A 12,814-nucleotide genomic window follows, 5' to 3' on the forward strand; every position below is an offset into this window, starting at 1 on the left:
TTGGCTTGGAAAATCATTCTTGGTTTCTTTTTTTTATTGGTTTGGCTATTAATGGGTGTTTGTATCTCATTAGTTTGTATTAAATAAGAAATTATTCAAATTTTAGAACTGCGACAAGGAATCTACAACATATTATACAAGTATATATTTATACAATAGTGTTCAATTTATTGACAGCAACATTCATAGCCATCCGGTTTATTCATGTTTTTTAACTTGTTTATTCATGGTATGATTTAGGGCATTGTGAATTGATTTGGGATACACTAGATCTTTCTAAGACATTAATGTCGTTATGAGACCCTGGTAGTCCAAAGAATGCATGTCATATCCAAAGGTCGTATGATGCAACAGCTTCCAAAATAATAGTTGGTTCATGTACATGCCCAGAGAACATACCTTTCCAAGCAGTTGGACAGTTCTTCCACTTCCAATGCATGCAATCTATACTCCCTAGCATTCCGGGAAAGCCACGAGCTTCACCTATTGCAAGTAGCCTTGCGAGATCATCGGATGTTGGTGAACGTAAGTACTCCTCACCGAAAATGGCAACTACAGAACTTGCAAACATTTTTAGGCTTTCTATTGTCGTGGTCTCACCGATTCTAACATATTCATCCACAAAATCTGCTGCAACTCCATAAGCAAGCATCCGTAGTACTGCTGTTATCTTCTGGAGAGCAGATAAACCTAACTTTCCAGCGGCATTATGCCTTTGTTGAAAGTATGGTTCATGCGCTTCTACAGCCGTCTAAATTCGAAGGAATAGATTACGACTCATACGAAATCTCCTTCGAAATGTAGAATCAGGGTAAACGGGATGCTCAGAAAAATAGTCATTGAACAACCGATCATGACCTGACAAAGTATTACGACTGATAGGCGTACGTCCTTCTCCATGACGATGATTAGAAGACGATCCTTCAATCTCCATGGCTAACCCCATGACTAATATATCCTCCAGATCGTCATCATAAGGTTCGGCATTGATGTTCTTCTTCTTTCTACGCCTTGAAAAGAAATCCATTGCTAGTAATATTGAATGATATATGTTGGTTTTTAGGTATAAAGTTGTGATATAGTGCATTGCTTTTATAGATTTTTTGTACAATAATATCTTTCACACAATTGAACCACTCCATTTATAGCCACATAACTCAACAAATCAATTGTAGCCATACAACTCAACAAACTCAATTGATAGCCACATAACTCACAAACTCTATTGGTGGCCACACAACTCAAATACAGTTGTTACCACACAACTTGACCACTATATTCGTATCCACAGAATTCAATTACTACATTTTACATAATCACTCAATTATTTACCCAGAAAAAAAAATTAAAATATATAAAAAATTGATTAACTTAATTATTATAATTAATTATTAATATATATTTAATTTCTGACATAAATAAATATCAATTGAATTATTATTATGTCAATTGATTTAAATGTAAAAGAAATTGAGTTCAAATAATAAAAATTGAAAGTATAAATGAATATTTAAATGATTTAGAATATGGTTTAGAGTATCTGCTGAATGGTAGTAATGTTAGAGAAACTGTAAATCTGTGGAAAGTGTACCTTTACTGTAAATTTAGAGTTTTTGTTTAGAGTATCTGTTGTGGATGGCTTTATACAACACTATCAAGATATGATCTCCAATATGAGGATCAAAATTAAAACGGGGCATTTTAAACTTTATGAATAGCTAGAAACGAGAAAATGTGAAACTTCAAAAGCATAAGGTATTGTTAGGCCAAACTTCAACTAATGACTTAGCTAAGACATAAAGTAGATGTTGGCATGAATGTTCTACTCAATGGGTTCTTCTAAAGGAAGAAGAAAAATAACCTACTCAGATTTTAAGTCGGTCTATACTTGTGGAGGTTTTATGACATTAAAATTCAGTCATTATTCTTAGGGTGTCCCACACGCATCAGATAATTACAAATACTTTTGGCCCATAAAAGCATTTCCAAATAAATTGAAATTCACTTATATGTGAGTGAACATATATCCTTTTGTCTTTGATAAGGTTGATCCTATAAACTTACCACCAAGTCAATCCCTTGGAGCTGTAGACCTATAGAGCTTACAATGGGTCCCTTTGACACTCGGGTGGAGGCCAAATGAACCCACCGTGTGGGTATAAACCACAATTCCACATGCAAAACAGTGTTTGGTGGGCAATTGAGGTGGGGTGAAACCTCACCTGACGCCGGTTGTTGGAGAAGCAACAAGTAGATGTTTTTTCATTGACCTCATTGGTTATTGTTAGGGACCGCATCCGTAAGTGGCAGAAGCTTTTTGTTTTATTTTGTTTTTTTAAAAAGGTGAGCTGCAAACCACTTAATTTATTTACATAATAATTATATAAAATGTGGCGAATATTTGGTAGAATTTAAGATATAATAATTTATTCAAAAATATGGCAAATCTTTGGTGGCATTACTTAAATTATAGTAAAAAACTAACAATTACTTTAAAATCTTTGGTATAAGTTAAATTACATTAAAAATATTTGGCAAAGTTGAGTAGGGATTCAATACAAACATAAACATAATTGCTTAGTTTATATCAAAAAAATTATTAGAATTTATTACAATAAAAATTAAACAAAATTCATTATGTTTTGGCTTCACTGCAATTTTGTTTATCCAAACGTCAAATTGCACATCAACTCACCTAACGATAATTTTTTGTGACACTACAAATGCTTTTTATCTGCAAAACTCGCCTCACAACACCACAACGACATAACTTTTTACCTGACAACATCTCACATCGGTTGATCAAAATACAAAGCACTCTTAGATGGACCCAGTAAAAAAAATTTACTTTTCTTATTTTTAATTTGGCACACCCTGAAATCGAGCACTTGGAGGGAGCTATAGTTTTTCTTTCATACTCGTAAGAGTTGGTGCAAACTGTCAAAAAAATTTCAAAATTTGCCGCGACTGCTTTTGAGCCTCGCTCATGAATACTGTCAAACATTATGTCCTCCCGTTACCACAAACTGATATCTATACTGACATCTTGTAAACACACCTATGAAGTCTCTCAAATTCACGGCTACATGGTCAAAACTGGCATTGACAAGGACGTGTTCGCTTTGAGCAAGCTTCTTGCATCTTCCATTCGAGATACAGAATATGCAGCCTCAATTTTTAACCATATTGAAAACCCAAATCTTTTCATGTTCAATACCATGCTTAGAGGCTATTCAGTTAGTGAGAACCCAATGCAAGCATTTGGTCTTTTCAAGAACTTGAGGGCTCAAGGATTCTTGCTGGACCAGTTTTCTTTCATTACCACTCTTAAAGCTAGTACGCGAGAATTGGCTATCGAGATTGGTTTAGGGATTCATGGGGTTGTTCTGAGATCTGGGCATGTGTATTTTCTCAATTTAAGGAATACCCTCCTGCACTTTTACTGTGAATGTGGCAAAATCGGAGACGCCCATAAGCTGTTCGATGAATTTCCACAAGACAATGATTCAGTTTCATGGAACACGCTGATGGATGGTTACATTAGCGTTTCTAAGCCTGCTATGGTCGTAGATTTGTTTAGGCAAATGTGTACTAGTTGTGTTCGTTTCACTCTCACAACAGTGTTGAATGTCCTTTCTGCTCTTGGTGAGGTGGGGGACTCACTCGGGGGAGACTCACTTCATGGGCATTGCATCAAGACTGGCTTTTCCTTGGATTTAATTATCACCACTGTTTTGATTGATATGTATGCAAAAACTGGGCATATTGATTCAGGACGTAAAGCTTTTGATCAGGTCGATAAGAAGGATGTTATTTTGTGGAATTGTATGATTGACAAGTATGCTAAATGTGGCCGGCTAGAAGAATCTGTAGCTCTACTACAGTTAATGAAACGCGATCGATTGAAACCTAATTCTTCGACTTTGGCAGGCTTATTATCAGCTTGTGCTGCCACTGGATCTATACAGCTAGGCAGGTGCCTTCAAGATTACATAAAAGAGGAGGGATTGGCACTGGACGTGATACTTGGAACTGCTTTGGTTGATATGTATGCAAAGTGTGGGTTTTTAGAGAATGCTATTGACATCTTTGAGAGGATGAAGAGCAAGGATGTAAAATCGTGGACTGCCATGATTTCAGGTTATGGGTTTCATGGGCAGGCTAGAAATGCAATCGATCTCTTCTATAGGATGGAGAAAAAATGCTATAGACCCAATGAAGTCACTTTCTTAGCAGTGTTGACTGCTTGTAGCCACGGCGGCTTGGTGATGGAGGGGATGAGATGCTTCGAGAAGATGATAAGAGGATATGGATTCTCTCCTAACGTTGAACACTATGGATGCTTAATTGATATGTTGGGTCGTGCCGGGATGCTAGAGGAAGCACATGATCTTATCAATAGCCTGCCCATTAGATGTGACGCCACAGCATGGCGTGCATTGCTTGCAGCTTGCAGAGTCTGCGGAAATGTTGAACTGGGTGAATATGTGAATAGAGTGCTGGTTGAAATAGACGAGGAACACCCAACCGATTCAATTCTTCTTTCCAGTACTTACGCTATTACTGGAAGGTTGGCAGAACGAACTAGAATGCAGGAAATGAAAGAAGAAATAGACAAAGAAGCTGTAAATGGTTCAGTTAAGAAAGAGGCTGGATGGAGCATGATTGAAATGGATGGTCAGGGATTGCATGTGTAGTTTCAAAAGAACAAAACAATAAAGCAGTTCTAAGGTTTATTCTTGTGCTTTTTTTAAAAGGAATTTCAGGGACAGATAAGCTTTTATATCATTTGGCATAGGGCTTCTGTTCTTATACTTTAAATAAATAATTGAAAATCCTTGTGTTTTAAGCTTCGCTCCATGCCCTTCTAAAGCTTATTCTCAGAAGGTGAATTCTGCTTCAAAAACATGGCTTTAATGTTCATATGTCGTTGGAAATTGGGTTTTAAATATGGACCACTCATGAAGGCTTGACCCAAGGACCGACACCAAAGTGTGTGTGTGTACTTACCCCAAGTGTAGGGTATCGTCAAGTAATAAACCGGTGAGTCCGGTATCGATCCACGAGGAAGCAATGCAAATTTGAAGTGAATGATATGCAAATGACTAGCTAATACTAATAAACACAATGAATATCAAATAAAAGCAAGTAAAAGAAATGGGCCGAATGACTCGGTAGCATAAGCGATTTTGTAATCAAAGTGAGCACAAAGTGGATTTAAAACAATTAATTAAAAAAAACCTAGTCTCTAGTCCGTCCCGGTGGCTACTCGGTTCTCATACTCAAGGTATCATTGCAAACACACACAACCATACACAATGCATTGTGTGATACTATCAATCATGTATATGCAAAGAGAATTGGGATATAAGACTTCAATTCATACATGTAGGCCATCGGGTCTCTTAATCTACGATGAACGCAAAGGGATAAGCACCTAGTATTATGGATTAATGTTCCCCCTTGGGGCTCGGCTTGGCTAACACCCTAGTTTCACACTCAAAGATCGATTAACCATAACTCTCCCATGCACATTCCTAAATTAACCCAAAACCCCATCATCAATACACATAATTAATAGCTATGCAATGAAAAACTCAATTAATTAAGGAAATCATGCAATGGGTTTAACAATTCTCAATCGAACACATTAGATGCAATCCCTAGACTAGACAATCCAAGAATACAATCAAATATGTCATTCCCATAGATCCAATCACACAACTATCACGAAATTAAAAGAGAGAAATCGAAGCTACGATTCTTTGAGCATACCTTGAGTAATCGAAACCTTGCACCCACCATTCGGGATTAGAAACTAGAGAAGAGAACTACCCACTCATGATAATGAGAATAAACATCAATTTTATAGATGAAAACCAATGTTTACAATCAAGATCACAAGAACTAAGTAAAATCCTAGAGAGAGAAAGAGAGAGAAAAACAATGGAGGCAAGAAGTTGGAGGAGATGAATTGTGTGAAGGAAGACCCAATCTTAGGGTTTTCTCCTCTTTTTAAAATAGAAATTACCTATCTACCCTTATAAAGTCGTTCCCCATTGGTTACAAGCATGAGTTACCCCAAATACCCTTAAAATTCTAGTGCAGAAAAATTGCAGTTCCGCGGTGGGTGTCCGGACGGCACTTGAGGTGTCCGGACAGGTGTCCGGACACTTTCTGAATCCCAGCTTCTTCTTTCAGCTCCAAAGGTGATCAATTCAGTCATTTACGCCCGATTTCCTGCAAAACCAACGGGAAACATGTATAAGAGTAAAATTACTTTATTTTAACACAAATGCATTACTATAAGCACTAGGACCTCCTAATTAGATGATATTAGGACCTCAAACTAGAGGTCCGATCACACCCCCCAACTTAGACGTTGCTAGTTCCTAGCAATGCAAACACTACCTAAAAAAAAAATAAAAACCTAACTCACTAACGTAGGAATCACGGTTGCATTTAGCATATGCAACAAGCCTTTAAACCCCTAGGTCACCCTAGTGGACGAGTTGTAGTCTCGTGAGGGCTTATCAGAGCGATACCCACAAACACTTGCCAAGGGATCCACCATTACTTTGAAAGCATCAGAAATGATTCTTAAGTTCTCACATGTAAGAAGTAGAGCTAATCCCCCAATTCCCCTGCTTGGTCAAAAACATGCAAAATCTTTGAAAAATCAATCTCAATCCCCTTAAAAATGACCAAGAACATTTTATACTATGAAAAATATATGTGCAATCAAACTAGACAACTCAACATATTCACACAAACAAAACCTTGTTATGGACCCTTTTGGTGTTCATAAATTCCCAATCCCAAATGTACACAAAAACATGAAAGCATTGTGCTAAGTGAATGACTTACACAATTGAATTAAATGTATGTGCTTATAAAAGATAATTTGGATGGGCATAGCTTTGAGAAAGAAATCACCTACAAGAGCAATTAATGCATTCACCAACTTACTTGCTTACCTTGGATCAAATTCATCAAAAGGTTAAATGGGTTGTAATGTGGTCATGGGACAATGTAGGAAGAATTTGGATCTAGGTAACAAGTTGCAAGGTTAAGTTCAAACATGTGAGCTAAACTCTCATTTTTGTCACCCCTTCCATTGTACCACAATTTCAAACACTTCTCATCCTTTACACACAAAGGATTAACTTTATTGCATACACCTTTTTTTCTTTTCTTTTCTTTTTTTTTTTTTTGATATTTTTCTTCTCTTTTCTATGCTTTTTTTTTCTTTTTCTTTTTTTTTAATGTAACATCATTTATACAACAACCCTCATAATTTTTTTTCATAATAAGGAGGGATAATATCACTACTGATTTATTTTTCAAGCTCCTACTCAACCTTGCAACCAAAGGTGGGAAATATTTAAGGAAGTGGTTCACACAAGGCTTGTAAGTGAACTAAAAAGGCTTAAAGAAATTTAGGCTTATAATCACTCACAAATGAATAGGCTAGGCTCAAATCTCTCAACCTAATTAATCATTCAATCCTAAGTTCACAGGCAAGTGGCAAAATACAAAAATCACACTTCTCAGTAATCAAATGTAATGGATGCAAAGCTACTGAAGAACACGCGCATAAGATGTCAAATGAATATCAATGAAAAACATCACCCGAAACCCAATGTGTATCAATGAAGAATGGCTCAAAGGAATGAGAAGGGTAAAAAGGTAATTTTTCAGACAAAAGGATCCAAAAACGCAATCATACAAATGCTTCAATGCCAAGATGTCTGCTTAACTACACAAGTTTATATCAAACTAGGTCCCAATCATCCCAAGAAAGATTGATTACAATTATTCCACTCAATTGCATGTATCAACTTTACAAAAGAAATCAAGAAACCTACTTTACACTTGCACGTTTGAACAAGAATAAGAAATTAACATTCAAATTGGTAGTGAATCCCAAAGGCCTCTACCCTTCCCCTCCTAAAGTCCATCTAGCATGTATGAACAACAAAGCGCAACACAATAAGATAAAGGGTAGGAAGTCATACCATACTCTTCAAAAGTGGTTGGAATCATGAGAAACGAAGCATGTCCTGAAAAAGTTAATACCAACCACACTATCCAAGCATAACACAACAAGACTTTTTTTTTTTTTTTTTTTCAAAATTTTCAAATTTTTGATATTCACAAAAGCACACCAAAATAAAGCAAGTTTCACAATGGATTCACAATTCCCTCACCCCCCAACTTAAATGAGACATTGTCCCCAATGTCAAGAATGGAAAACAAGGCAAGAACAAATTGTGAAATGCATTGTGAACATACAAAAACACACCAAAAATGAATAAAAAAATAATTTAACACTACATATTTACAAGAGAGCTCTTTTCACGCACACTAGGAAGGAGTGGGATCCACAAGGTCCCATTCTTCGGCCAATTCATTAAAATTTTCCAAGTATGGTTTCAAACGTTGGCCATTAACCTTAAAAGTTTTTCCACTCCTAGGATCATCAATGTCAATGCTTCCATATGGGGAAACCTTACGGATAATAAAAGGTCCGGTCCATTTGGTACGTAACTTCCCGGGAAACAAGTGTAACCGGGAGTTGTATAAAAGAACCTTTTGTCCCTCATGAAAAACTTTCCTCACAATGTGCTTGTCATGGTATCTTTTTATTTTAAGCTTAGCAATTTTAGCATTTTCAAAAGCATCATTCCTCAACTCCTCAATCTCTTGGATTTGGAGTTTGCGATGCCCCCCAACTTGATCGGTGGAGTCATTCAAAGTGCGAATGGCCCAATAGGCCTTGTGCTCCAATTCCACCGGCAAGTGGCAAGCCTTGCCATAGACAAGTCTATAAGAAGACATTCCAAGGGCAGTCTTATACGCAGTACGGTAAGCCCACAAAGCATCAATCAATTTTGAAGACCAATCTTTTCTATTGGGACCAACCGTTTTTTCAAGAATACGTTTAATCTCCCTATTTGCCAATTCCGCTTGGCCACTTGTTTGTGGATGATATGGGGTGCCAACTTTGTGTAAAATGCCATATCGTTTCATCAAAGTTCTAACCGGGGCATTGCAAAAGTGAGACCCACCATCACTTATGATGGCTCGAGGCATCCCAAATCTTGAGAAAATGTTTTCTTTTAAAAATTTTATCACAACTTGGTGATCATTTGTTCGAGAAGGGATGGCTTCTACCCACTTGGACACATAATCCACACCAACCAAGATATACAAATAACCAAATGAATTAGGGAAGGGTCCCATGAAGTCAATGGCCCAACAATCGAAAATTTCCAAAATGTTAATAGGTTGGAGGGGCATCATCTCACGTTTTCCTAAATTACCTAGCCTTTGGCAATTGTCACAAGATAGGCAATAAGCATGGACATCTTTGTGCAAAGAAGGCCAATATAAGCCACTTTGAAGAGTTTTGGCTGCGGTCTTTTTGGAGGAAAAATGGCCTCCACAAGCATATTTATGGCAAAAGGCCATGACACTTTCAAATTCATTATCGGGAATGCACCTCCTAATCACTTGATCAGAACAATACTTGAACAAATATGGGTCATCCCAAAAGAAGTTTCGCACATTGCGAAGAAATTTGGATCTATCAATCGTACTCCAATGAGATGGCATGTTTTTGGTCACCAAAAAGTTGGCAATGTCCGCATACCATGGAGTCAATTTAGAAGAGATGGCATTAGTGAGGAGGAGTTGTTCATCCAGGAAATGCTCATTGATGGGTAGGCCATGTGAAATCAAATTTTGTCCGGGAAGTCGAGAGAGATGGTCGGCTATTACATTCTCCACTCCTTTCTTATCTTTAATTTCAAGGTCAAATTCTTGAAGTAAGAGAATCCATCTTAACAACCTAGGCTTGGCATCAGCTTTTGAAAGTAGATACTTCAAAGCTGCATGGTCGGTAAAGATGATGACTTTCGAGCCAACCAAATAGGACCTAAACTTGTCCAAGGCAAAAACTATAGCTAGTAATTCCTTTTCGGTAGTGGTATAATTCACTTGAGCATCATTCAAAGTCTTACTAGCATAGTATATAACATGAGCATGTTTTTCTTTTCTTTGTCCTAGGACCGCCCCAACCGCCACATCACTTGCATCACACATGAGTTCAAAGGGCATACTCCAATCGGGAGTTTGCATAATGGGTGCGGTGGTTAGGGCACCTTTCAAATCATCAAAAGCTTGTTGACATTGTGGTGTCCATTCAAAAGAGACATCTTGAGCAAGCAAGTTACTTAAAGGTTTGGCAATGGCACTAAAAGAATTAATAAACCTTCTATAGAAACCCGCATGTCCCAAAAAAGATCTCACATCTTTAACACATGTAGGGGGAGGTAACTTTTGAATTAATTCAATTTTTGCCTTGTCAACCTCTATCCCTTTGGAGGACACAATGTGTCCCAATACAATTCCATGTGTCACCATGAAATGACACTTTTCCCAATTGAGAACCAAGTGGCTCTCCTCACATCTTTTTAACACACTTGCCAAATTAGCAAGGCATTGGTCATAGGTGTCTCCGTAAACCGAGAAATCATCCATAAAGACCTCCACAATCTTCTCAACCATGTCACTAAAGATACTCATCATGCACCTTTGAAAGGTAGCCGGAGCATTGCATAACCCAAAAGGCATGCGTCTATAAGCAAAAGTTCCGAATGGACATGTGAATGTGGTCTTGTCTTGGTCTTCTAAGGCAATCTCTATTTGATTATATCCAGAATACCCATCAAGGAAGCAATAATAGGCTCGACCCGCTACTCTCTCAAGGACTTGGTCAAGGAAGGGTAAGGGGAAATGGTCCTTTCTAGTAACCATATTGAGTCTACGGTAGTCAATACACATACGCCACCCGGTTTGAATTCGAGTGGGCACCAATTCATTCTTGTCATTCGTAACTACCGTAACTCCGGACTTTTTGGGGACCACTTGGGTAGGAGATACCCATTTGGAATCCGCAATGGGATAAATGATCCCCGCGTCAAGTAATTTTAGTACCTCCCCCCTAACTACCTCCTTCTTGTTCGGATTCAAACGTCTTTGCATTTGTCTAACGGGCTTAGCTTCCTCTTCCATGTAAATCCTATGAGTACAAACCAAAGGACTAATCCCCTTCAAATCAGCAATTGTCCAACCTATTGCCCTTCTATACCTTTGCAAAACTTGAACAAGTTTCTCTTCTTGGGGAGAAGTAAGTAGGGAAGATATCACAACGGGGTATGACTCCTTCTCGCCCAAAAACACATATTTTAATTCACTTGGTAAGGGTTTCCTTTCCGGTGTTGGTGGATGCTCTAGAGATGATTCAAGCTTAGTCTTGGAAGGTTCTAATTCCTCAATAGGTGGGTTGAATCGTCCTATGCTATGGATAGCTAAAGACTCCAAAACCTCATTAATTTCCTCTTCCTCAACTAGAAATTGACTACATTTTTCGCTCAAAGCTAGCACACCTTCCACCGAATCCCTAGCAAGAGTTTTCTCGAAGTTCTCCTCAACATATGAATGGATCCAATCTACTTCCCTAATGTCTTCAAACTCTCCCATTTGCTTAGACACATTAAAGATGTTCATCTCCGCGGTCATATTCCCAAAAGATAGCACCATGACACCATTCCTACAATTGATCAAAGCATTTGAGGTTGCTAGGAAAGGTCTACCTAAAAGGACCGAAATTGGTTTGCTAAAGCTAGGGAGGGGTTGAGTATCTAAAACCACAAAGTCAACCGGGAAGTAAAATTCATCCACTTGAACTAGTACGTCTTCAACTATTCCCCTAGGAATCTTGACGGATCTATCGGCTAGTTGCAAAGTAATTCTTGTAGGCTTAAGCTCACCTAACCCCATTTGTTGATAGACCGAGTATGGAAGGAGATTAACACTAGCACCTAAATCCAACAATGCTTGCTCAATCCTATGGTTCCCTATGACTATTGGAATGGTGGGGCAACCAGGATCCTTATATTTAGGTGGAGTGGTGGCTTGTAAGATGGAGCTTGCTTGCTCCGTAAGAAAAGCCTTCTCCTTCACATTCAATTTGCGTTTCACGGTACACAAATCCTTGAGGAACTTTGCGTACGAGGGAACTTGTTTGATGGCATCTAGAAGAGGTATGTTCACTTTCACTTGTTTGAAAAGTTCAAACATCTCTTTATGTAGAGCCTCATTGGGTTTCTTCCCTAATCGGTGAGGAAATGGTGGCCTTGGGATACACTCTTTATCCTTAGACGTGTCTACCCTTGTCCTATGTGATTGTCCCTCACTCGCCTCATCGTTTCTTGGTATTTTCTCACCTTTCTCTAAATTTCTGGATGCATTGTCCGGATGATCCAAAATAGGTGTCCGGACACTTGCATCAAGTGTAACATTTTCCTGCACAATTTTCTCCAAACTATTCTCCTTTCCACTATTTCCTTTGTCCTTCCTCCCCACACTATCCCCAAAATTCTGCACCCCATCACTTTGATCAACATTCTCATTTGGTATGGGCCTATCCACAATGCGTCCATTCCTCAAAGTGAGGATGGATTGGGCTTGTTCATGTCCACTCACCCCCCCACTAGTAGATTCCACCACATTGGCTGGTTTGGATGGATTGGGATATGGTTGAGCTGGGAATTTACCCTTCTCATATGTGGTGAGAGCTTGGGTGACCTTAGTGATTTGACTCTTAATATCCTCAATGGCTCTATTGGTTTGTTCTTGAAATTTGTTGGCCTTTTGATTCTCCCCAATTTGAGCTTGCATGAAAATGTTGAGAGTGTCTTCAAGAGACCTCTTGGGAGGTGGAATGTAAGGTTGTGGAGGTGGTTGT

At 38.3% G+C, this 12,814-nt stretch overlaps 1 protein-coding gene and 1 pseudogene across 1 annotated transcript; one reads left to right on the forward strand and one right to left on the reverse strand.

Moving 5' to 3' along the window:
- Window positions 1-220: 220 nt before the first annotated feature.
- LOC120007306 lies at window positions 221-1,027 on the reverse strand (annotated as a pseudogene).
- Window positions 1,028-2,918: 1,891 nt separating this feature from the next.
- Window positions 2,919-4,841, forward strand: LOC120007510 (pentatricopeptide repeat-containing protein At1g26900, mitochondrial). The gene has a single exon (XM_038857777.1). The coding sequence runs from the start codon at window positions 3,006-3,008 to the stop codon at window positions 4,695-4,697; it is 1,692 nt and encodes a 563-aa protein (XP_038713705.1). The 5' UTR covers window positions 2,919-3,005; the 3' UTR covers window positions 4,698-4,841.
- Window positions 4,842-12,814: the final 7,973 nt, after the last annotated feature.

This window comes from Tripterygium wilfordii, chromosome 10 (assembly GCF_013401445.1).
Source record: "Tripterygium wilfordii isolate XIE 37 chromosome 10, ASM1340144v1, whole genome shotgun sequence".
Lineage (NCBI taxonomy): Eukaryota > Viridiplantae > Streptophyta > Magnoliopsida > Celastrales > Celastraceae > Tripterygium > Tripterygium wilfordii.